This window comes from Setaria viridis, chromosome 2 (assembly GCF_005286985.2).
Source record: "Setaria viridis chromosome 2, Setaria_viridis_v4.0, whole genome shotgun sequence".
NCBI lineage: Eukaryota > Viridiplantae > Streptophyta > Magnoliopsida > Poales > Poaceae > Setaria > Setaria viridis.
The window spans coordinates 40,543,964-40,570,715 of record NC_048264.2 but is presented as its reverse complement, the minus strand read 5'-3'; the positions used below and the strand labels follow the sequence as shown (position 1 = coordinate 40,570,715).

Genomic DNA, 26,752 nt, shown 5'->3' with positions numbered 1-26,752 from the left:
TGCATATTAAAAATTACAAAGAGGCTGTGCCCCTCCTCCACGCTGGGCCTTGTTGGGCCGCCACTGGGCCATGCGATTTCGAGGCTCTCGTGTCACATGCAACAACGCACGCACCGGCCGTGAATTTTTTTATTTTTATATTTTCTATTTTACGATTTTGTAGAAATAAATAGTGGAACGAAAAATTTGTACCGCCGTTTCGTATTGCAGTAGCTGGGCTATTTTTTGGTTTTGTCGTCGCGTAGAAAGTCCGTACCATATTCCGTCTGCCGACGCTTGCATATCTTTTGCTTGCGCGCCATGCGCTAGCCATGTCCCATCGGCCATGAATCAAACCAGCAGAGAGTGAAAGTACAACGAACAACTAGAGATCTAGAGTTCTACTCCCTCCGTCCCAAAAAGAATGTGATCTTGTGGTTTGAATCTTGTCCCAAAAAGAATGTGATCCTGTGAGTTGATTGGAAATCAGCTTTTAAGTGGGGCAAAAAAAACAAAACATGCTATTCCATCCATCCATCCGTTCGTATTGACAACTTTTAAGTGAGGCTGGAGTACTAGTATTGACAGATCACCATACGCTCGACCCTATCCATCCGTCCATCCACGAAGCCTCCAGCCTCCCGCACCGGAAAATATAAAAACACGACATCTGAAGAATCGCGAGAAAGGCGACAGGCGCTCGCACAGTCGCACCACCCTTACCCCTTCTGTTCCTCCTATCCAGATCCAATCATCCAAGCCTCCAAGGCTCCAATCTCATCCCCTCCCATCCAGATCCAATCATCCAAGGCCCCAATCTCCTCCCCATTCAACGTTGTTGCCCATGGCTGGTGGCGGTAGGCCCTCAACTCGTCACTGCAAGATGCACCGCCGCATCAGTGCGATGAAGGGAGGCGCAAAGCTGTGCAACGGTGGCGATGCTGGGAAGCTAAATCGCATAGTCGGTAAGACTCCGACAAGGAGGTGGAGGCGAGCAATGCAGAGGCCGCTGCTGACCTCCCTACGGGCACGGATGTCTTGGACACAGACATAGTTGCAGATGGCGTGGTGCTGCCTGCTGAGGGTTCTCTAGGCGTCGTTCAAGTGGCCGCCAGAAAAGATGCCGAAATGGCTGCCACCATGAACCTAACCCTAGGTGCAAGCACTAGCAGTGCTTGCCAACATGGATCCACTCTTCCACAACAAATTTGTTAGCATGTACAAGATTCTGGTACCTATCTTCTTCAAACCATAGTGTATCTGTTGTTGGTTTATGTATGCTGATGAACTGCTTTTGATGTCGGATAGTGCTTTCGATGTGGCATCATGCACCCCTGTTACGTGGCATGTGAACTAATGATGTTAGGTGCGATGTGAACTAATGATGCTGTTAGGTGAGATGTGAACTAATGATGTTGTGTGATAGATATGTTACTGCAACCAGTTGATATGTTACTGCACCATTTGCATGTTTACGAAATGTTTCCCAATCTGATAAATATAGGAAGCGGCCCTAGCTGAGTATCACAGTAGCAGTACATTGACCAAGTACAGTAGCTAGGCATTACACAACCATTACATGGCTCATACCAGGACCACATTGATATTACACTGCCATGATAGTACTAATACATGAGAGCAAAATGACCATACTACATAATCCTAAAGCAACTAAGTACCCAAGGACTCCATCACACTCTTATATAGTTGACGATCACAATTTAGGGATCTAGGAAGGAGGCCTAGAGCCTCAAGCCTTTCTTTGTTCATGTGAGGGATCTTGTATTAGTTCCCTCCACCAGCCTTCATCACCTCAATAAAGCATCCTTGTAATGTGAGGAAGACATTTCTCGGATCATTTACATCATAATTTCGAAATTCGTTCTCGACATTTGCAATCAATTTATCCAAATTTCTAGAGATTGTTGTATTTGTCTTCAATTGAAGGGAAGCAAAAAATCCTAGATCTAAGACATTCATATCAAAGGAATTAGGGGGTTGGTTGATGAGGTGGATGTCAAACCCAGTTTGGGCTGTTGCTCTTGCAAAGTCTTCATCATCAACCGGGACATGAGTTCTAGCATTATCCTGTTGAATCCAAATAGTTTTCCCTGCATCTTCTTGAGGCCAACAAGTTTTGATGGCGCATAGGACTTTACCAATCAGGTACAATCTCATAGTATCCCTATAAACCTTCATTGTCTTGGTGATGATTGTCCCCCTTGGTCTGTTACCACTTCTCCTTTTAGCGGGTTCCTACGTATAATGGCACACAAGTTACCTTTGTGAACACATAACATAAACTAATTGATATTAAGCATGTAGGTTCGTCTACCTTTCTTATAAAAGGCCAGATGCCTAGCTTGCCATCAAATGTGCAATTACCTTCATCGTCATACCTAGGCTTGGCAACTGGAGTTAAGAACATCACTTTTCCAATGGCATTCTTGTTGTGGATAGTCTGGTGTGGCTCATCCTCATCTGGATGCAAGTAATAGGTCGTATCCCTTTTTGTGGCATTGTACCACTTCTCATCTAGGTGGATGATGTTATCTATTTCAATAAACTTTGGTTCAGTTTGCAATGTAAGTGGATCTAGCATTGAAACACACCACCGCAATATTTCCTTTTTGTTCGATTTCGTTAAATATGGCTTTATTGTGTTAGAGTGTCGTCTTAGGAGTCCTTGTTTGAACAGCCTATGTAATGTGCTTTTGTTTGAAACTAGAGCTTGAGTTAGAGATCTTATAGTCATCCTTCTACGAAGTGGAATTGTTTGAACCTGTGATAGGTCAACTTCAACCTTTTTTTGGCCACAGTTCTTGGGCTTTCTAGAACCGATATCAACTGGTAGTCCATTAGCATAGCATTACTTTGCACGCTTCCAAATCCTCCACATCGCTGATCGATGGACATTGAACAATTCAGCAACCCTGTTTGTACTGTTTTTCCTTAGTTTTCCATTGACACTTCTCTCAAGCAAAGCTTCATATATCTGTTGTCTTTGAGTTGGGGTAAGATCTTTTGACCTAATGCGAACATTTGCATTTCCATATCCACATTCATTGCTTGAGCCATGCAGCTCATCTTGGTTGAAGACAATGTCCATTTCCTCAGTGTAGACGCCATACTCGTGCATGTCCTCCTCCGTGGCCTCGAAGTAGGCATCACTTACTAAAAAACTACAGATTAGTTGTGTAGTGCATATTGGCCATTCACATAATATATGCATTTGTAAAACATAGACTATTATACCCATTTAGTTTAATAAATTTTGGAATCAATCATATTTCTATCTCGCATTCCATGTTTAAATTAACCAAGGTTGTCCATTCGTGCTATTGATTAAAAATAAAATTGTTGTGCATAATTATAAAAAATAAAGAAGATTAGTGTAGGTTACTAATCATACTCTATTGCATTTCTTCGTGTTGGCCAGGAACTAGTAAATTGAGATAAAAAATCATCTTGTTCATCAGGAACATCAAAGGTGACATCTCCATCGTATGAGTAGGTTGCACATTAAGGTTTGGTATGGCCTCTTCATGTGCTTGGTGTTCATCATAAGTAGGCCGCACATTAAGGTCAGCTATGGCCTCTCCAACAGCTTGGTGCTCATCGTCAGTAGGATGCACATTGAGGTCATGTATGACCTCTCCAATTGCTTGGTGCTCATCATCAGTAGGATGTACATTGAGGTCAGGTATGACCTCTCCCTCCAGATTAGGTTGATGTTGTTCATCATCAGCATGCACTACAACGAGGTAAGCACAGATGTAGATAGCCAATTTCATTCTTGTACTCGTAACAATTATAGAGATGAAATCATAAAAGAACTTACTGATTGCTTCATTTTGCCCTCCAGCAAGTTGTGCTTCCTGTGCTTGATGGATTTGGAAGGGTTGTTCCTCCTCCGGTGGCCCCTCATTCAGGTATGGTAAGGCTTCATGGATGGGGACCGGTAGTTCATCTGGTGGCTCCTTATTCATGTCTGTGAAGGGCTCTTATTGATCCGGTGGTTCTGAGTTGAGATCCAAAATTATGGGAGCTGGAGCACTCTACGCTGTGAGCAGGAAATGAAAGGAGATGGGAGGAAGAGTTATCTGGTGGCCACCGTGCTTTTGTAGTCTGTCAAACTAGCGTCAAATGAAAATTTAAAATGTGTCGTCATGGTTATTTTGGCTTCTGTTGTACTTCCATTTGTAAAAAAATGTGGCTGTGTATATTGCGTGGCTGTTGTTGGCCCACGTCACCCTGGTTGCCTGGTGTCTTATGGCATTAGATGCAATGAAACTGTAAAGAATTCTCCAGTAAGTCCAGATGCAATGATGGAGAGTAGGGATACATGCGTAATTTCACGTCTTTGCTAATCTCACCTTGAAACTTGAGAATTCCATCCAGAATATGGAGGGAGTAGACCATACTGTAGGCTTTTACTAGGCTTGGACCTCAGGACCTACATAGAGATTTGGAGAATCCATAGTATTGGGAATCGGAAGATAAAACATATGCATATCCATCGTACGGAACTGTTCAACAGCTGTGGCGATAGTTGTTCAGAGCCTGCCCTTTGCAGGAAGCGGCCGCCTGCCGCACGCTGCTGTTGTGCGCAGTGCTTAGCCCCAGGGGGTGGCCTGTGGGCTGTGGCTCCGCTCCACACGCTCGTGCGGAGAAGTTTCTGCCCCCGTGCGCTTGGGGACCCGCGCTTGATGCGTTTGCGCGCCTGGGGAGCTACCGCCGCCTCATTTGGCGGAAGCTTCCCTTTGCGCCAAATGAGCAGGCGGAGCCGTCTCGTCCCCCGCGCCACTTGGATCCGTGTGCGGCTCGATGGATGGGGATGAATCTGTGTGCGGCTCGATGGATGGGGCGCCGCCGGTTGAGACGGTGGTAGCCTGTTGTATATGTCTATTTTTATAAAATTTTCATTTGACTATTTATTTCTGCAAAATCGTAAAATAAAAAATAAAAAAATAAAAAAATTCCGGCGGCCGCGGTGACGAATGACGATTATATAAGTTGGCTCTGCCTAGGCCTCGCGTACGCATCATTGCAACGCCCAAATCCTCACATCCATGGAAACCCTACCCTCCTCGACCGGTATCTCGGCCACCGCAGGGAAGCGGCGCCGGAGGAAGGTTCGGAAGCTTTCTGGAGGAGGAGCCGGGGCTTCCGACGTCAACTCCGGGCCACTCGTTAGCAATCTCCAACCGGAAGACCCCAATCAGATGGGGATCGGCGGCAGCGAGAGCCACGACCCGTCGTTGTACCTTGCGGTATCCCGCGGGCGCTGGTTCAGTTCTGTAGGCTGCTACTATCCTCTCCACAAGGTGGAGATCGCCGCCGCCTCCGACGAGTCCTCGCAAGAAGCGCCTGCAGCCAGCCGGGTCGCCAACATGAGAACCGACGTGGGCTTCAAGACCTTCGTCTCCGTGCAGTCAAGGTGGATCGTCGGCGTCGGCGGCGATCCTGGCGCCACCGTCATCTTCGACGCCAAGACGGCGGAGGCGATGCCCGGGCCAAAACCGGCGTCCGCGAAGCTGTGCCCTGTCGTGGCGGCGGTCGGGTGCAGGGTTTACGCCCTCTCTGCACGTGCCGGCTTCACTGAAGATTCTGATGATCTCACGCCGTGGTTCGAGGTCCTCGATCTCTCCAAGGCCATGGACGCGGAGGGGAACCTCACCCTGCTGGACCGGTGATCCTGGGAGGCCATGCCGTCCCCACCCTTCTTCCCTCGCAAGCTCCCCACGGCAGCGGAGTGCCTGACGCCGCACGTCATCACCGTCACGGCGAATGTGGTGATAGGCCACTACATATTGCTATCGGTGTATGAGCCGAGAACCAGCAACTTCCAGTTCAGCTTCACCTCGGACTCAGCTCCGAGGAATATCACAAAGTCACCTATGCATTTGACACCGAGTCAGAAAGATGGCACAAGGTCGACGACGGGTGCCTACCTTTCTTCGGCTCCGCCACTCAGCTCGGCCGCTGGCCGCGTCTTCCTCGGCTTGTCTCGGAGGAATGGCCCCATCAGCGCTTACCGCATCTGTGTCTCGACTTCAAGTGGCAGCGATACTGCTACTATGGCCAGAGTATCAGACACGGACGACGGTGCTCTGAAGCTATCCGTCACTGTCACTGCGTTTCCCTTGAAAACCAAGGCAGATGAACAAGTTCGTGCTGGGACAGGGCACTAGCTACTTCGCTTCCTTGGACGGGGCGTGCTTCCATACGTCGTTACATTCGCTTGACGGCAGCAAACGCTGCAGGAAATACTGTGAAAAGACCGGTGAATTCTATTCAAGGATGTTGGATGCAAAGGTGAGAACCTACCAAATAGGGAGTGAGAGCCTTGCACTCCTGGAGACTCCAGATGAAGAGAAACTGCTAGCTGTGAAGCCTGAGATTGTAATCTCCAGCCAACGGGAGCAGACCTTCAGGATTTCCAGTGCCCATGGGTTCTATTCCCCACCCATCATCGCCTTCGCGGCATCCATGTAAGAAAGGTGCATGTGCATGGGCCATGAACGGATGAACACCCTTATTTCATACTACAGTATGTACGAACTCATCCTTTCAACTGCAAATGCAAATGGTTATCGCCATCTGTACTTCCATCATAGTTAGCATCCATTATACTGTATTTTATGACCCTTATTCGAGCTGCTACATCTCCTACCGTGGCATATTGGCCGTGGTCATATATTAACTTCTTATAGACGCCACTAACTCTGTTCATATACTTTAAAAAAAAGACGCACAAATTAAAGCTAGTTTTGTCTTATTAGTGGAATTGAGGCCTTCTATTTGCCATACACGCTAGAAAGTTCAGAAGGCTGTAACCTTATTGCAGTTGTTTTCAGTTGGAGGAGAAATTAGATTGGTATGTCATTGCAATGGCGCGCCTAAATTCCTAAGGTAGCAATGGCTTTTGAGACTGATACAATTGTGCAGGCATGTTATCTGTAGTAAAGTTTGATTAACGTGACACATTGTCTATGCTTTGGACCTCGCGCGTTGTTTCGTAAATGTTTTGGTAATAAAAAGAGTAGTATGTATACCATTTATAAATGCTAAGTGCCCCTGCGGATGCTCTCTTTACTTGGAGGAGATAGTATCAAGAAATGCAATCTCTCATGCTCAACTGAAAAGCGAGAAATCTGTTTAATCTCTTTGGTAATTGGGACTACCTTATCCTTCATTTTCCACTTCGGCCAACAAATGTTATGGATCTTGAAACAGGAAGCCTTCAAGCCCATTTATGCCACTTGATAGTTGTCACTTGATAGAGCTGCTTCCAGGCTGCTAGCTGAAATGAAATGGGAGAAAAGATGCAAAAGGCATCCAAGCTAGCTGGAGCTTGTGTAAATGTGTTGGGGGGGGGGGGGTTAGTATTTCTTTTGTCGAATCACACAGTACAAACGTAGATGCTCACAAACATGCACACACACTCACCCCTACGAACACACACACAACCCTACCCCTATGAGCTCCTCCGAAAGACTGAGCCGGCAAATTCTCCAGACTGACGAAATCACTACTAGCGCCTCGCTGTCGACAGGCACGTCACCTACCACTGAAAGAATAGCGCCGGTTAAATCCTGGAATAAATCCAGTAAAATGCGAGAACCAGTGCCGAGTCGAGGACTCGAACCGTGGTGCGTAGCTCCAGTTCCACCATAAGGAACCTTACCATCTGAGCAGTTACAGCTCCCATTAGCAAATTGTACACAAATAGACGATCCTTCATCCAACCACAAGGTGACAAAGGAAAATCCGTCCTTTGTTTAAGTGACATTTTTTCCAAAATTCAGAAAAAGAGTCCATACATTTTCTCAAACATTCAAAGCATCATTTAGATAGTCGCAAAAAGGTTGATTTTTTTTGGGCATTCACTATACATTCAAAGCCTTGTTGCCCATTTTTGTTAATTTTTCAAAAAGTCTAATTTTAATACGTCGATAAAATATCCATATTATTTCCATTAGAAAAATTCGGTATATATTTTCATGTCATGGATCGCTTTTTGTTTAGGCGTTAAGCACACAGCCAAACACACTGAAAAAATGAAGCTAAACGACACATGAAACCATGAGTGTGTGACATACGCCATGACGCATTCGATGGCGTAGGTTAGTGTGACGTAGGCTGGTCCTCATATAGAACTGCTCGGCATCAGGACCACCACCCCGACGGCGTTGCGCCGCCGCCGACCACGCAATGCGAACCGTCACCGCCCCCGGCGTCTCGCGATTCATGCAGCCGGTGAGGTGACCCGATTGGAGAGATCGGGACGCGAGGAGCGCCCTGCTCGCCGTGGTGGCGCGGATTCTTCGCCGCCCGCCGGCGAGCGGCGTCGGTGGTGGGGGCACTCTGTGCGCCCGCGCGGCAGAGCATTGGTTGGTGGTGCTCATGTTATCCGCCGAACGATTTGACGAATCATGCCATGGTGCCACGACCAATAGTTTTTGCGGCGGCGCCGGCCTCATCTGGATCTTGGCAGCCAGGCAGTGGCCGGCAGGGCGCTGACGACGTGGTAACAGCTGATGGTCACGGGCGTTTCTGTGCTTGCGGAAAACAACCTCCAAAATTTCATTGACGCACAAAATGCATTTTCGCATTTTCACTGAACTGGATGTACAGAATGTTTTAAAGATGTGCATATTTTTTTTTCGAAAGATCTAAAGATCTATGGGCACAAGGGCATCTGCAAAGGATCTTAAAGGGCAAATGCGAAAGAAGCAGCTAAAACGACATGAACTCGGAGTCAAAACTAAAGAATCTTTGAAGCACCCACAAAGTCTGCAAAAGCACACACAATGAGTGCGGTGCATGTGCATGTGCATGCACGTCCAGAATTCTATAATTTTCCGTCACGGGCAAGGAAGAGGAGGAGACTTTGCAAGACTTGGAGTCAAGCAAAGAAACGCTGCTGATCAGGGGGCCACTGCCCCCACCACCAGGCCTCTTCTAGGAAATTCGCTTGAACTTGCTCTGGCATCGCTCCGTCTGCTTTTTCTGGGCCGACCAAGTGGAAAACACTCGCCTCACGCCCTCACCGCCTACAAGAACAAGCCATTTGTCCGAGACGACAACGGCGCACCACAACCCACTGCGTTACTGTACAGCGCTGCCCGCACTGCCGTGCAGAACGCACCGGCGTTCGTCAGCCATGGATCACCTGCCACTGGCCGCGCCCACCGCCGCGGCGTCGCTCTCGCCGTCCCCGTCGCAGGGCGCCGCGAGGGCGCTCGACGCGTACAAGGCAGCGCTGGCCTCGGCGGCCTCGGCCGCCGCGTACGCCGTGATGGCGCGCAGCATGGCGCGGGAGCTGCTCCCCGACGAGCTCCGCGCCGCGGTGCGGTGGTGCGCGGCCGTGGCGCGCGCCCGGTTCGGACGCGGCGAGAGGGAGCGCCACACCATCGTCATCCGGCGCCAGTACGACACGGGGTACGGCGAGAACCACCTCTTCGACGCGGCGCGCGCGTACCTGGCCACCCGGATCGACCCGCGCGCCATGCGCCGGCTCTGCCTCGCGCGCTCCCGCGCCAAGGAGCCCGACGGCTGCGGCGGCAGGTGGAGCACGCTCCTCTGCATGGAGCCCGGGGGATCCACCGTCGACGTCTTCGATGGCGTCGAGTTCACCTGGACCTCCGTCGAGACCGGCGGCGACGACAAGAAGAAGGGCAAGGGCGGCGGCGGCGGCGGCGGCTCCCCGCGGGAGTCCCTCGAGCTCAGCTTCGACGCCGAGCACACCGACACGGCGCTGGAGCGGTACGTGCCCTTCGTCATGTCCACGGCGGAGGAGCTGCAGCTGCGGGACCGCGCGCTCCGGATCTTCATGAACGAGGGCCGGTCGTGGCACGGCATCAACCACCACCACCCGGCCACGTTTGACACGCTCGCCATGGACCCGAACCGCAAGGATTCCGTCATCGCCGACCTCGACAGGTTCCTAAAGCGCAGGGAGTACTACCGCCGTATCGGCAAGGCGTGGAAGCGCGGGTACCTCCTCTACGGCCCGCCCGGCACCGGCAAGTCCAGCCTCGTCGCCGCCATGGCCAACTACCTCCGCTTCAACCTCTACGACCTCGACCTCTCCGAGGTGCGCCTCAACTCGGCGCTGCAGAAGCTGCTCATCCACATGCCCAACAAGTCGATCCTCGTCATCGAGGACATCGACTGCTGCTTCGACGCCGCCGCGTCGAGGAAAGGCGCCAAGGCGCCGGAGGTGGTCGCGGAACTGGACTCCGGCTACACGTCGGATTCGTCGGACGACAGCTGGCCGATGAACACGCAGCAGCCGGCGAAGGGTATCACTCTGTCCGGGCTGCTGAACTTCATCGACGGGCTCTGGTCGACGTGCGGCGAGGAGCGCATCATCGTCTTCACCACCAACTACAAGGACCGCCTGGATCCGGCGCTACTCCGGCCGGGCCGCATGGACATGCACATCTACATGGGTTACTGCTGCTGGGAGGCTTTCAGGACGCTGGCCAGGAACTACTTCCTCGTCGACGATCACGAGCTGTTCCCGGAGATCCAGGAGCTGCTCTTGGCGGTGGACGTGACGCCGGCCGAGGTGTCTGAGATGCTGCTGCGGAGCGAGGACGTTGACGTGGCGCTCTGGGGGCTCAAGGAGTTTCTCCAGGAGAGGAGACGGAAGACGAGGAAAGAAACAGAGGACAAGAAGGAAGCAGCAGAAGACAGGGTGGAGGTAGCAGAGGAAGCAGCAGAAGACAAGGTGGAGGTAGCAGAGGAAGCAGTGTAGTTTCTTCTTCAGTGTAGCTTCCCCTCTTCCATGGACCATTTTATTTCTGGGGAAGGAAATCGATGCATGTCACATGAGAATAAATAACTAGGCAACAGGAATAATCAGGCCTTGTCAACCCTCATTGCCCTACCCCTTTTCCAAGCTGTAGTACTACTGTTATCGTATCCCCTGTTGCTGCATGTTTGTGTCATTGTGTTGCTCTTGCCAGCTAATCTGTTTCAGATGCAGAGCAGTCCCAGACTTCCAGTAACACTAGTTCATGCCTAATTCAGCCCTTTGTTCAGTTGTACAACTTTCAGATCCATTCTCACCCGTCGAAGCGAGTAAGTCATGGAAACTACTGGAAAATAAGGCCTATGTTCGCCCGGTACACATCATGTACTGATCAACATTGAGAACTGAAAAGCAGGACAAGTTCATGACTGAATTGCCAGGGAGGCAAATATAAATCCCTACTACAGAGACATCGAATGTAGATCTATAGACAGTAACAGTGTACTCCTGATATTCTCTAACGTTATTCAACCATGATCAAATGGATAAGAGGTTGTGCCACTACGAGGAGCCATGTCAATTTTCAATGGATTGGACACTTGGACTGTTCAAATGGGTACTAAGTACTAACCTGCCAGTTTGAACTCTAGTGGTCAAAACAGGCCTCTACTTGAATTATACCTTTTGTGGTCTCTGGATAATACAACCGTACTAAGCAGCAACATCAGAATATTTGATTTTCTACACTGATTACCCCTGTTCAGCTCCAAACTAATGCAGGCCTATGCTAGAGAACTATCGGAACTAACTTTTCGTCAGTTTCATTTCCAACAAATGCAGCTATGACTACATCAACGTTCATTTACAAAGGGGAAACAAATTACCTTCTTCTGCTTCTTTCCCAGTTAGTTCTTCATGCGCCTGCACTGATTCTCCTTCACGCATCGCCCGCTTCTTCTCTCCGAGGAACTCTGCAAGCACCCCGAGAACCACGTCGACCTCCTCGCTCCTCAGTAACATCTCTGACACCTCGGCCGGTGTCACCTCCACCTCGGCGAGCAGCTCTTGGATCTCCGGGAACCGCGCGTGGTCGTCGAGGACGAAGTAGTTCCGGGCCAGCGTCCTGAAGGCCTCCCAGCAGCAGTAGCCCATGTAGACGTGCATGTCCATCCGGCCCGGCCGGAGCAGCGCTGGGTCCAGGCGGTCCTTGTAGTTGGTGGTGAAGATGATTATGCGCTCCTCGCCGCTCGTCGACCACAAACCGTCGATGAAGTTGAGCAGACCGGACAGAGTTATGCTGGGCTGCGGCAGCCAATCAGACGGATCGGTTTTCAGTTCTAGAACCGCGGTTTCTTGATCCTAGATAGAACGTAGCTTACCTCCGAGTTACCTCGACCTGATCGGTAGTGAATGTGATCGGAGTCATTTTTCTCCTTCCTTGACGCGGCGCTGAAGCAGCAATCAATGTCCTCGATGACGAGGATGGACTTGTTGGGCATGCTATTGAGCAGCCTCTGCAGCGTCGTGTTGTTGTACACTTCGGAGAGGTCGAGGTCGTAGAGGTTGAAGCGGAGGTAGTTGGCCATGGCGGCGACGAGGCTGGACTTGCCGGTGCCGGGCGGGCCGTAGAGGAGGTACCCGCGCTTCCACGCCTTGCCGATCCGCTGGTAGTACTCCTTGCGCTTGAGGAAGCGGTCGAGGTCGGCGACGATGGAGCGCTTGAGCTCCGGGTCCATGGCGAGCGTGTCGAACGTGGACGGGTGGTGGTGCTTGATGCCGTGCCACGACGAGCCCTCGTTGATGAAGATCTGGAGCGCGCGCTCCCGCCGCCGCGCATCCGCCACCGTCGCCGTGATGAAGGGCACGTACCTGCCCAGCGCCATGTCCATGTGCTCCGCGTCGAAGCTGAGCTCCAGCGACTCCGTCCCCACGCTCCCGTACCGGTAATCGTACTCGTTCCCGTGCTCGCGTTGGCTCTGCCCCGCGACGGACGCCCACGTGAACTCGACGCCCTCGAAGACGTCGGTCATCGAGTCGCCGTGCTCCAGGGACAGCGCCCTCTTGGTCTTGCCGCCGAGGCAGAGGCGGCGCATGGCGTGCGGGTCGATCCGGGTAGCGAGGTACTCGCGCACCTCGTCGTAGAGGCCGAGGTAGCCGCCGCCAACGCCGCGGTAGCCGCCGTCGTCGTAGAGGAGGGCCGCGGCGCTCTTGATGACGAGGGTGCGGCGCTCCGCGGGTGGGGTCTCGAAGCGGGCGCGGATGAGGGACGCGGCCCAGCGCGCCGCGCGGCGGAGGTCGTGGGGTAGGAGCTCCCGCGCCATGCCGCGCGCCAGCACGACGTACGCGGTCACCGAGGCCGCCGTGCCCACCGCCTTCCTGTACGCGTCCACCGCCTTCGCGTAGGACGGCAGCGCGAGGGCCTTAGCCGCCTCCGCCGCCGAGGGATCCATCTCCATTGCCGAATCAGACTAGAGAGGTTAGAGGCAGAGGCGGGGTGCGTGCGCGTGGCCTTTTAACGAGGATCGCGGGCGGCCTTGCCCCTCGAGTGGGTTTTTCTTTCCCAGCAAACATCTAGAAGGTCTGGTCCACTTCACAATCGTCAGCCCTTTGATTTCCATCCAACCGCCCTCCGGCCCCCAGTTTGAAGCATGTTTTTTTTTTGAACGAATTACATCCGATGTATTTGCTCAAAAATATAAATCTGCACAAACGTGATCCAATGCACGATTTTTGGGTTTACTGGATTTCATTTGAATTTGTACCTTTGAATTAGTGTTTACAATTCAATTTTTTGTGTTAATTTTTGTTTGAGATGTAAATTTTTGTGTTAATAAACAGGAAACCTAAAAGCAAACCAGTCTTCATCTGCACCAAAATCTAATCCGTGGGTCCAACGACCAAGCACAGCATGGAACAACATAGTCCATTTCTATTTCTCTCCTTGGATCTCTCTCGGTGAAGGCCAGCAGCATTGCAGAAGCTTCTTCTTCTTCTTTTCAATTTGGGCAGCAAGCTTCGCCCATTTGGGCAGACGGGCCACGGCGCGCGCGCTTTGTTTTCCAGTTCTGGTCGACTATTCTTTTTTTTTTGTTTATTTAAAGGAGATTACCCTTTCTTCTATCAGTTGACGAACTACTTGATGGCTTGACGCCTGTATGAATCTGGATCTGGTTCAGTGATGAGGCAACCAAGAAATTGCAACTTAGTGCATGTCCGTGAGCTTTACTGCAGTGGCAGGCGACCTTCTTTTGCTGCGTACTTCCAACAATCCTTCATTGTCTACTAGGTTCCTTTTTTTCCAATTATTTGCAGTGCATGATATTTGACTGAATGCAGGCACGATTAATTTCGATGGGTTCTTCCGATCATTACTCGAAATGTCTCTGTTAATGACCGTTGGAGTAATTAACCAATTCATGTGCAGACAACCCATGGACAGATGCACCTCATCAGTCCTGCCGCATTCAAGTGATGGTTTAGTTGCTGGGCTGCATAAAAGTTCCTTTGCTTACTAGTTTAAAATTTACAACTTTGCATAACTGTGAACCAAACATTCTAGCAATTATATGTATCCAAACCGCTTGCAGAAAGTTTGTGATGTGCCACCATTGTTTCAAACATTTTTAAGTAGTATTACTAGAATATTGCAACTATTACTACTTCCTGATGTTGGCTTTTCAGCTGGCACCCTCTGAAGAATTTCAATGGAGCTAGGAGCTTGCACGCTGATGAGGTGATAGTAGCTACATGAGTTCTAAATTTCAAATCTCCATGGCGAACCTTTTTATCAATTACAGACCTAACAAATTTAGCACATGGCTTGGGACTGGATGACTGGAAAGCATCTAGTAAGACAGTTACTACAAGAATGGCATGCTAATTTAAGCATTAGAAGCTATTATTCACCATTATATGAAGAAGATATATCATCGGTTTTTAAAATGGCAAATCAACCCACTTGACAATATGTAAGTCCAGCTAGTAATTAAAATAAAATTCGAGTTTACCAGAACCAGTGGCGGAGTTAGCTGGGCTGCAGGGGTGCCCGGTGTGCATGGATATGCATACACGGGATCCAACTGTTATTTAACAAATGGTGTGTATAAGAAAAAAGTAAACATAAAATAGAAAACAAGTAGCATATATTATATTTGTGTTCTGTCCATGTATTATCTGAATACAATAAAATAAAAAACAAGTAGCATATATTAAGTAACTTTTGATTTGGTGGAAACATTTAGGTGAATAGTACCTTGATCATACTTCCGAGTATCATATTGATCAGCAGTGCATGTGTTCTGAGTCCTTTAATTTATTGCTAAGTGTTCATATTACTTAGGCTAAGTACTCAATCATATTAGTGTTCAGATTAGTACTACCACTAGAGTCCTTTTTTTCAATATGTTTAATACACCAGTGTTCTAAATTTTCCTATGTCATTGTCATAACTTGGTGCAGTTGTTGAAACAAGATGAACTCCGCATCATGTTGAAACTCGATGAGTTTGTTGACCCAAGGAAACTCGCCGCAAGGGCGTCACATACTACTATGGTAGGAGGCAAAAGAGGTGTAGGGATGCTGTTTCCGGGACCAATCACAAGTAAATGGAAATTCAAGCCAAAAAAAAAAAGATTGCCAATTGTTGTGGTGAGTGCAAGCTTTTGGGTCACACTGCAACCCAATTCAAGAAGAAGCCTGTTGATTTGAGTTCCAAGATGCCAGAGTCATAAAAATTACTCTCTGAAATGGTGTTTTTTAGTGCTTATGGATGATATTTGAAGCATGAATGGTCATACTGGACTCATGTGCTTTTTTGGGGGGAAATTGGATTGGTAGCACCGAAAGTTCCGTAGTTTAGAAATATGCCATCAAAAGATCTCTTTTTAGATATTTACCATCGAAGGTTACTCCGTTACTCTAGTAGTAGAACTAACCTGAACAGTAATCTGATTGAGTACTTAGCCCAAGTAATCGGAACACTTAGCAAAAAAAAAAAGACTCCGAATACAAGCACTGCTGATAAATATACTCGGAAGTATGATCAAGGTACTATTAATCGAAATGTTTCCACCAAATCAAAAGTACGGTAGATCAGATATACAGCAGAAGGTCTGTGGTAATTTGTATCAACAGTAGCATTGCCAACAATTTTTTTCGGTTGAAGAAGGATTATTCTGAGAAACTCCTTTGCATGTGTTTGCCCCCATTGGTCACTGGTTAGCTGTTTCTTTGGGTTAATAGGTGTTGAGTCTGAAACTAAATAAAAAAATATTTGTTAGATGTGAGAGTTAGAAGAAAAATTCATGGTCATTGCTGCAATTATGAAATTCAAATAGAATCAGCAAATAATCCATGTACATATACTCTCACATCGATGCAGTTGAATTTCAATATATCAGATTTAGCAGTAAGGAACTATTTTTATAGATTCCATGAAGACTGAAGGTAATCTGCAAGTGTTCCTGCCATACATATGTTGATCAACAACAAAAAATGGGATGGCACACATATTGCACTCATAGGATCTTAGGTTTTGATCACTGGTGCATACAGAGGGTCTCCATAATGGTTCTTCAATTACAAAAGCCAACTAAAATGAATTTTTCACTAACCTCTGATGGATCTAGTGTGTTGTGCTACACTTGTGCAAATTATTCCACCGATCTGCATCCATATGACAAAATGGCAAAATCTACTGTCATATATACTAAAAAGCTGTTTTAATTAGTTGTGCAAATTATTTGCTAAGTCTGCATTCTTTGTCAATATGCATGTCAGCAAACTATGTGTTCAGTAACTAAGCTATTAAATAATTAATAAGTTGGCATCAACATCAAAGGTTAGAACTATCAGAAAAAACTTTTCCCTAGATAAAGTATCTCTTCTGTTTTGAGGTAAATCCCACCCAAGGTCAATCTCACAGTAGTATTGCAGCAAGTAGCATATCGTTGATCAAATCAAACTTGTAACACTCCCAACAAATGTTAATCACCGAGCTAACAAGAAAAGTATGCCACTTGCAATATGGAAAAGTTCTCTTCTGGCACCTAACTGAAGGAATGTTTGAACTTGGAATCAAGTAGTTCATATACATGAAATTGCTATGCCAGAACTACTATAGGATATTGTAGCCTATCAGAATTCTCTCATTTCCCACACAGAAGTAGCAATTGGAAACATTAGATGATATGATCAAGTTCTCTAACAACAACAAAAAAGCAAATCTAGTGTGTGCAATTTGTCTGGAGTCAAAACTAAATAGCATGATGATCAACTTTAAGTATTGCGTTGGGACATCCCATAAGCTTACTTCTGGGAGACATCAGGCACTGACCTTCTAGAATATCTTTAGCTGCAAATTAAATGTTATGCAGTTAACAACTGAAATAAAACTAGAGAAAATTTTGAATAATGTTATAATTTTTTATTGCAAAATAATACAAAAGCCATATTGCTAAGGTTCAGTGATATCAGGCATATGTATAGCACTACCACTTCTAGTCAACTTATGCAATATTAGTGACTTCGAAATTTATCAAATGCGATTAATACCAAGAGTGAGGGAAAGATGCAGATTATCCAGGAACTCAACCAATATATATCTCTATAAAATCAAAAGTATGGTAGATCGGATATGCTAGTTACAACAAATATCAGATTCAAAGAACAGAGCTGCTGAACAGTACAAGTAAACCATAATTAAGCCATCATAATAGAAATCTATATGCTAATGTTTTGAGCACCAAGATAAAATTGTACACCGATGTTTTAACATCAATAGACTAGACTACTACTGCTAGAAATGAAAGCTGTAAGAGCATGTGCAGCATCAAAACAAGTATTATGTCCAATTGATCAACTCATTTTTTTGTTATGTCCAACTAATGCATGTGTATTATAAGTAAAACAAAAGGCATCACATATATTAGCTAGTTGCATTATAAAGTAAGTAGAAATTGATATCATAATAGCAATTCCCAGAACAAAACATCGTAATAGTTCAGTCGATTCTCGTTTCTGCCAAACTTATAGGGCTTGAGAATGATATTGAAAAACATGCAGGTAGCGACATGGAACTGAACATTATATCATATATTCCTCAGGCAACTTCCACTTATCTAGACATTCTATTGGGACCATTTTGGGCTCAAAGATCAATATGCAAAAGGGAGCAGTGAACATATTTCCATATCATCAGCTGATTTCTTGAATGCACTATGCTGAAAAAATACAGGAAATTAATAATACTTTAGTAATCAGGAAGAACTAAAAAAATGATAGTTGGGCTCATATTTTACCTTGTCCAAACTCATTGGCTAAACTGAACCATAGTATAAAGCCAGCTTCTGCAAGATGCTAATATAGTAGCTCAGATGCCCCTTTCCAATAGATGTGAACCTCAGTAATGATTGCAGATAGGTGCACAGACAAAATGAAGTACGCCGATCTAAAAAGCAACCACGAGAGATTATCACGAGACAAATATCGTCATCAAGTGCATTCATTTTATCGAATTTGGGTGTACAAGCATCTTTGAATTTCAGTGTACATGCATCTTTACATCTAAACAATACCCAAAAAGGAAAAAAAGGAAACAAATGTTGTCAGGGTGAGATGAATGCATTTGAACAAATAAATAGTTTTACTGTTGTTAATTTACTCGAATATGCAGATAGAAAACAAATATGTATAACACAGTTGATGTCAAACCTATGCATACATTCAACTTTTGCAAGAGCCATCAAGCTCTGCATTTTAGAACTACAAAAGTTGAGACACGTCAAGCTAGTGACAGAGATATATGGATTGAATAGAACACATGGATTCAAACTAAACAAAAATGAATGGGGAAAGTGAGAGTTGGGGAATTTGCATCCTGTAGGAAGAAGTTGAGGAACATGGGGATTGGATCATGATGGTGGTGGAGCACGGGATACAGAATATCTTTTGGAAAAACATATGTAATAACCATTTAGGTATGAGATAATGCGTCCAGCGACACATGTTTGGAATAATATATGTGACAGATTTATCCAACTGCTTGACAGCTAATAGAAACTATAATGATCAAAACTACATCGGAACTTATAAGTCATATTAAGCACCTACATGATGCATGTATCATCTGTTCCATACCAGTATATAATTTAAGTGTAACCACTACATTTGAAGTGTATGCTATACTATACTATATACCTTTATCACTACCAAAATCAATGTGCAATCTTTGCTGCAGCAGAACATAAATCAGTGTAAATTAGTAGCAAAATTAGTCTAAACTGCATGACAGTAAAGCGATATATGCAGTCTCAGACTTGATACTCACTAAAAATTCTCCCACGCCTTGTTCATTGAAGAACGTTGTAGTGCAGAAGAAAGAATGATGTTGAAAGGAAATGAGATGCACTCTTATGCTTTTAAAGAATTCGAGTTCAGCAGCATGACCTCTGCGTCCTGTAAATGATGCCAGTCCGGTCATTGATGGTTGTTTAGTACATCATCACTCCAACATCTGTCCACTGAAGAATTTAATAAAGTATTAGAGAGGATGACAACCACTGTAAAACAAGAAACAAGTACATTGCACGGAGGGACAGGCCCAAGAGAATGTCTAAGGTTTGCCACTTCCTAGCAACTTAATATCTGACATCATTGGAGAAGAATAAACTTATGAACTCGAATTTTTGTAACCAAGTTTTTGAGACACACAAGTGGGTATTTATTAAGTCAATTCTGTTCAAATAAAAAATATAATGATTGCAACTAGCAAGATGTTTAGCACTTCTATAGTTAACACAGCTAAATAAAAGGCATACAAGTTGTTTTACTGCTGAATGAAGAAGTATCAGATTAAAAATAAGACAAAGACGGTGTTTTACTACTGAATGAAGAAGCGTGAGATTAAAAAATTGAATCCGTTCAAGACTACAAGGACACTATAAGGAACTTATTTTCGACGTTTAAGAAAAACTAATGCAGTTAAGGGGTTGTTTGGATCACGCGTACAGCGGAAACCAGATCACGTAAAACCAGGTTTAAGCTAACCGTCAACAAAACAATGTTTGGCTACTCTAACTAACTCGCGTATAGCAAGAACTGGATTTCCACAAAACCAGGATTTCAAGTTTTAGGCTCGTTTTTATGAAAACCGGCTTTCCGCTTTTGCCGTATTGCGCAGCCATCGACCATCGTATCTCTTTCCGCCACGCCTCATTAGAAAAAAATGCCTACTGCACCAGCGTTCCTCCATTGCTGCTGCAATATCAACCTGCTGTTGTACGTTGACGCTGTTGGTCTAAAATAATCTTTTTCATTAACCACACCTATAAAGGACAGTTTGGGGTACATATAAGCCAACTACCATAGGTAGATAGTTTAGAAGCTAAGCAAAGCATCTAAAGAGCATCTAAGTAGATAAGGTGCACACAGGCACATAGATAGATAGATAGCACACCCAACACGCATATGACTTAGTCGTATCAATCTCCCCCTAAATCTTGCGTGTCTTGAGCGGCAGCTGGACCATCCCAACCCTAAAGCAAAGTTCCTGGAACTTGATCCTTCCGAGGGACTTGGTGAGGAGGTCGGCGAGTTGATCCTTAGTGTTGATGTAGTTCGCCGTGACACTCCCTTCCTCCAATCAACCTCGGATGAAGTGGTACTTCACTCTGATGTGCTTGCTTCACTCGTGGAAGATAGGATTCTTCACCAGAGCCAGAGCGGACTTACTGTCCACCCTAGGCTCCACTGCTTAAGCGTCGTTGCCAAGGAGATCACCGAGCAGCCGAGCGAGCCAGAGAGCCTGAGTCGAAGTGGAAGAAGCAGCGATGTACTCGGCCTCACAGCTGGACAGGGCCACCACCTGCTGCTTGACCAACTGCCAGCTGACGAGGCACTTGCCAAGGAAGAAGAGCATCCACTCGTGCTCTTGCTGGTGTCGATATCGCCGACGTGGTCGCTGTCACTGTAGGCGATGAAGTGTGCCACCCGGAACACCTCGGGTAGTGGAGGCCGTAGTTGAGAGTCCCCATGACGTAGCAGAGGATCCTCTTGATGGCCTGCTGGTGCTCCGTCGTCGGTCGCTGCATGAACCGACTGACGTAGCCGACGGAGAACGCTAAGAAAACATAAAATGGTTTGACTTTCCAAGAAAGTTGGAATGACTTATAATTTGGAACGAAGGAAGTATACTTTAAAAAAAACTATAATTTCTCTTTTCAAAAATAAAAACTTTCTAGGCACAATGTCAGTCAGGCAAAACAGCCCCAAAATATGTCAGGCAAAACAGGTAAACTCAGTTATGGGTTTGCTTTAAGATTAACAAATTCCATACGGAAGTTAAAAAATGAAGAGTACCAGATTTAAATTTGAGAAAGTATATAGAGATCTTGTTGGGAAATCAGAGCCCTGTTTGAAACTCAGGGAATTTATTTGCTCTCAATTCTACGGTGTTCTATTGGTTCTAACAAATTCTATACGAAAGTTCAAAAATTCAAATATGTAGGCCTTTACATTTTCCTTCCCCGACCACCTGTTTGCGACAAGCGCAGAGCGCTGCGTTGATGCCATTTGTCGTTCTCCTTGGACTTATAAATTTGCACAACATTTACCTCAAAGTTGCGGTTATGGAATGCCTCGTCAGCCTCAGAGGAAGAGGCTTTTCTAACTTTGAGCCTCTACCTTTGAGTCACAAACATGTGAGTCCTATCATGCTTAGGCTCACATGGCAGTGACTCAATGATAGAGGTCCCAAAGTTAGAGGATCTCATTCCCATTCCGGCTCTATTCGCATGTTTCGCCTTCACCTCATTATGACATGCAAAGCCGCAAATCAAGACAAATTGATATGAGTTTCTGCTTGAAATCATCAACATAGGTATCAGAAAATAAAGTTGCGAACCGATGTATAGGACAAAAAATATGTTAGATTTACAGTGTTCCAGTCTAAAGAAAAGTGCTCCAACAAACAAATAAGATGTTCCAAAGAAACAAATCAAATGTAGCGGAAAATTGCATATAAAGTTTATCGTTTCACCAATTTCTTCTGCCATGGGATTTGCTGGAAGGAAGAACAGGCGCCATGAACCAGAAAGAACATGGAGGGGAGAGAGCTGCACCAAGCCGGTGAGCCCGGATCATTCACCCCAAGCTCTGGCCGAGGCACGCCGCACGCCACGTCTTGTCCGTTTGTCCGAGCGAGAGCGAGGGCTGTCGCGGTCGCGGACTACTTGGCTAGTTTCAGGCTTTCAGCGAGCAGCCTCCCACGGCGAGCCGCGTTCGGCGGGGTTCTTGCTCTTTCACGGAAAAGGATCCTGCGTTGCGTGCGTGCCAGCGGCAGGGTAAAAGAAAAGCTTCAAAGGCCTCCTCTCGCGCAGGCTTGCAGCCTTTGCAATGCGTCCAAGTTCCGAGTTCCAACACAGGGCGACAGAGAAACGGATGCTGGACTACAGGCGTAAGCGTAAGCAAGCAGCAGAGGGCTCAGCCCGTCGGAGAGCTATCCGTCCACAAGTCCATGGGACTTCGACTCCCCCACCCCGATCGACGGTAACACGTCGGGCACGAGCGTGCCTGCCGTGGCCACGACGAGTTCACGGCGCCAGGGGCCCGGGGCTCGATCCACGGCGCGGCCGGCGCCTCCGCGCGAGGAACGCGCGAGCGGTGCACCGGCACGACTCGCACCAACGGCGTCCCGTCCGTCCCTGGAGCCATGGCCATCTGATCTGAGTCCCGTCGACGAGTCCGCCGGGCTCCGGGGGTTGCGTGCTGCCCATTGCATTGCCTTTGCCAGCAGCGAGTCTCACTGCCGGCGCTGCTGCTTCTGAGACAGCCTGAACCGAATCGCTCTCGCGATCGCTCCGCCCAGTCTCCGGCCTGCTGGCCTTTAAATCGCTCGATCCGCGTGTCCCCTTGTCCGTAGCGGGCGGTGGGAGGCCGTGTGCCCGTGTCCCCTTCGACAAAGCAGCTTTCAAACGCTTTCACTCTCCCCTTCCTAGTTTGGGAAAGTAGAAGTAATAACACAAAGGAAGTTCAAGTTGAACGGAAATCCAAATGAAGGTTTCAAGCTCGACTGTTTATATAAGCAGCAAAATTAGAGAACAACTTTTTTCCAAGTAGCTTCTGATTACAAAAGTTAACCAAACCTAGATATACCGATGCTTTGGGTTCAGACAACATGACCAACCAAATGACGAACAAATATCAAATTTACTCGCCCATTCAGTCTGGATTCAGATCTTATAGCCATTTTCAAGACATCAGCTACAAGGGGAAAACACATACTCCTACTTGATCACACGTCCATATTGCACAAGCACCAGAAGGTGGCTACATACAAAATGTTGGCACCAGCATTAGCAAAGTAGCAAGTGACAGACCTGATAGTTTCATGTTACAAAACAAAGAACACAGTGGATCATCGTAGACTGATTAGCCAAATCAGTTCCTAAATTTTAGAAGACGACGACTACTGGAGAACTGGCAGCACAGCAGTTGCAGGCTTGCAGCTAATGCAGGAGAAAGAAATCAGGACTAGATCATCAGCATTTCAGAACACATAGCTTAATCTTGCAACGCAAAAGAAGGCTTCTTTCCTCGCTGACTCGGTGGTTCTTGATGGCTCGATACGACTGGTGGCTAGTTCCCTTCACCAATTGCCTGCTTCTTTTCTCCGAGGAACTTGGCGACGCCCTGGAGCGCGGCGTCGGCGTCCTCGCTCCGCAGCAGCCTCTCGGACACCTCGGCCGGCGTCACCTCCACCGCCGAGAGCAGCTCCTGTATCGCCGGGAACGTTGGGTGGTCGTCGATGAGGAAGTAGTTGTGGGCCAGCGTCTTGAAGGCCTCCCAGCCGCAGTATCCCATGTAGACGTGCATGTCCATGCGCCCCGGCCGGAGCAGCGCCGGGTCCAGGCGTTCCTTGTAGTTGGTGGTGAAGACGATGATGCGCTCCTCGCCGCTCGTCGACCACAGCCCGTCGATGAAGTTGAGCAGTCCCGAGAGAGTAATGTTATGCTGCTGCTGAGGCTGCGGCTGCAGATCGAGCTCCCATGTTAGCAGTTCAGGGTTAGAAATTAAACTCAGATCATACCATGGTGAATGAAGAAAAAGGATTTCTTTGTTCCTGCGTAGCGTACCGTGTCCCAGGGCTCTGGTGTGCTATCCTCCTCAGAACCATCATCCGCCACGGCCTCGCCGGCGTGATCTTTGCCAACTTCCCGCGACGCGGCGGTGAAGCAGCAGTCGATGTCCTCGATGACGAGGATGGACCTGTTGGTCATGGTGTTGAGCAGCCGCTGCAGCATCGTGTTGCCGCGCACCTCGGAGAGGTCGAGGTCGTAGAGGTTGAAGCGTAGGTAGTTGGCCATGGCGGCGACGAGGCTGGACTTGCCGGTGCCGGGCGGGCCGTAGAGCAGGTACCCGCGCTTCCACGCCTTGCCGATGCGGCGGTAGTAGTCCCTCCGCTTGAGGAAGCGGTCGAGGTCGGCGACGACGGACTGCTTGAGCTCCGGGTTCATGGCGAGCGTGTCGAACGTGGCCGGGTGGTGGTGGTTGATGCCTTGCCAGTGCGACACGTCGTTCATGAAGATCCTGAGCGCGCGGTCCTGGCGCCGCGCCTCCTCCACCGACGCCGTGATGTACGGGACGTAGCTGCCGAGCGCCATGTCCGTGTGCTCGGCGTCGAAGCTGAGCTCCAGCGACTCCGACAAGCCCGCGTGCCGGCCGTCCCCCGCGACGGACGCCCACGTGAACTCGACGCCCTCGAAGACGTCGGTCATGGAGTCGCCGTGCTCCATCGACAGGATCTTCGTGGCGCCGCAGACGCCGCCGCTGAGGCAGAGGCGGCGCATGGAGTGCGGGTCGATCCGGGTGGCGAGGTACTGGCGCACCTCGTCGAAGAGCCCGCCGTCGCCGTCGTGGCGGGACGACCCCAGGGCGCGCTTGATGACGAGGGTGCGGCGCTCGGCGGGGCGGGTCTCGAGGCGGGCGCGGAGGAGGGACGCCGCCCAGCTCGCCGCGGCGCGCAGGTCGTGGGGGAGCAGCTCCCGCGCCATGCCGCGCGCCAGCACGACGTACGCGGTCGCCGTGGCCGCCGTGCCCACCGCCTTCCGGTACGCGTCCACCACCTTCGCGTAGGACGGCAACGCCGCCGCCGCCGCGGCGGCTGCCGACGACGACGAGGAATCCGTCGCCATCACCCCCCGCTCGCGGTTGCAAGGCTGCAGCGGCGGCGCGCGGTTTAGGTTTTGGCAGGGGAGCGGAGCACCGTGCGTGTTCTTTCGGGAGAGGTCAATATATTACGTTAGGAAAACCCCAAATCCTAACTTTGGTACTATGCAAAAAGAAGATTCCCCATCACATTAAACTTGCGGTACATACATGGAGTACTAAATGTAGACGAAATTAAAAACTAATTGCACAGTTTTGTTGTACTTTGCGAGACGAATCTTTTAAGCCTAATTAGTCAATATTTGGACAATAATTCACAAATACAAACGAAACGTTACAGTGTTGCTACAGTAATTTTGGCACCCCAAAGTTGGGCAACTAAACAAGACCTTAATCTAGAAATTAGGAAAGAGTTTTGATTTGATCTGGTACGAGTTGCATCATACGGGTTGTTGAAAACAAGAAAAGAAGGTTTAGTAGGTTAGTGCACGTTCAACGATTTAGACGGCTACCGTCTGTAAGATCATGCCATGTAACATAAGGACAGTGAAACAGATAATCCATATAGAGATCTGTCTTTTAGATTATCTACGAAGTATTTAATCCATTCGTGAGCATATAAATCATGGTGATCAAGTGTAAATTTGATGTGTGTAGCCATTTTGTGGCTTGTATAATAGAATGCAATTATATTTCACAGCAAATACATAACAAAATAGGTTCCAATATTTAGGTATCCGGCGGTGGCTGATAATAAGTGAAATTATGGTATCGTGTGATTGTTAGGCGGTGGTAGACAAGCCATGACACGAAGGAAGTCAAGAACTCCAGATCGTAGTGGTCTAGTGGAGATGGACTCCCTCCAGTCATCCTTTGCTTTTTTTGTTTTCAAGGGACATCCTTTGTTTTAACCTTTTGGTCTGTCCGCATCTCTAAAATTTATTATCTATATATAAAATGTGTAGGATTTTGATCCGTTGAGTCCTTCATCTTATGGTTCAGATTATTGTTCCATTTTTTATTATATAAAAAAACCAAACAAGATAATAATTCGACAGATTTCTCCTCCTAATTCTTTCACAAATATCTAGCAAAATTCTTAGCTTTTACTGTAAGTCCAAGTGCAATGCCCTTGTTTGGATTGGAAAAGGAGAGCAAAGCGTCCATGTTTTTAAACTAAACATCTACCAGCGGGTGTTTGACCCCAGTGCAATGCACGTACTTACTCCCTCATTCGTTCCAAATTATAAGTCATTTTGATTTTTTTTATATTCATGAGTTTTGCTATACACCTTGATATATATTATGTCTAGATGCATAGTAAAAGATATGAACCTAGGAAAGTCAAAACGACACGACGGAGGGAGTATTTTTTTTTTCTCCGAAGTAAACGCCATCATATAATTGTCCTTGGTTCTTATAATTGTCCTTGGTTCTTGTATCAGCAAACATTGAAAAGTGAACCTATTTTTTCGTCAAACTGATTTTTTTTCTAACTAGCCATAATTTTTAGTATCAAAATGTAGTGAAGCTTCCACATAATCACCTCTAGAATCCGATGCTTCCAACTAGTGCAAAGAGGTCGATCGATGGTGCCTTCCGGATCTTGTTAGCACGGTGGGACAGGGCATCCACCATGGTGCCAAGAAATTGTGGATCTCATGGTCCACTGTTACCGATCGGATTGAACCTCTTTTGAAATTTTGAAGGTATTTTGTGTAGGAACTCCATCGGGGCATGGGAACATCTTGCAGGAAATGAGCAGACAGGTTAATTGGGAGCGTAGCATTGTGCAATCCGGTGGAAATCAGACATCCCGAGACGTTCTGTGCTGGTACTCGCAAT

At 47.5% G+C, this 26,752-nt stretch overlaps 3 protein-coding genes and 1 pseudogene across 3 annotated transcripts; 1 reads left to right on the top strand and 3 right to left on the bottom strand.

The window, feature by feature from the left end:
• Positions 1-1,650: 1,650 nt before the first annotated feature.
• LOC140221949 (uncharacterized) lies at positions 1,651-3,968 on the bottom strand (annotated as a pseudogene).
• Positions 3,969-8,880: 4,912 nt separating this feature from the next.
• LOC117842375 (AAA-ATPase At3g50940) lies at positions 8,881-10,914 on the top strand. Its single transcript, XM_034722796.2, has one exon. The coding sequence runs from the start codon at positions 9,149-9,151 to the stop codon at positions 10,745-10,747; it is 1,599 nt and encodes a 532-aa protein (XP_034578687.1). The 5' UTR covers positions 8,881-9,148; the 3' UTR covers positions 10,748-10,914.
• Positions 10,915-11,442: 528 nt separating this feature from the next.
• LOC117844403 (AAA-ATPase At3g50940) lies at positions 11,443-13,200 on the bottom strand. Its single transcript, XM_034725113.2, has 2 exons — positions 12,089-13,200; positions 11,443-12,041 (listed from the first exon to the last, which is right to left on the bottom strand). Exons 1-2 carry the CDS (start codon positions 13,198-13,200, stop codon positions 11,603-11,605), a joined length of 1,551 nt encoding a protein of 516 aa, XP_034581004.1. The 3' UTR covers positions 11,443-11,602.
• Positions 13,201-23,034: 9,834 nt separating this feature from the next.
• LOC117842377 (AAA-ATPase At3g50940) lies at positions 23,035-24,980 on the bottom strand. Its single transcript, XM_034722798.2, has 2 exons — positions 23,875-24,980; positions 23,035-23,770 (listed from the first exon to the last, which is right to left on the bottom strand). Exons 1-2 carry the CDS (start codon positions 24,931-24,933, stop codon positions 23,378-23,380), a joined length of 1,452 nt encoding a protein of 483 aa, XP_034578689.1. The 5' UTR covers positions 24,934-24,980; the 3' UTR covers positions 23,035-23,377.
• Positions 24,981-26,752: the final 1,772 nt, after the last annotated feature.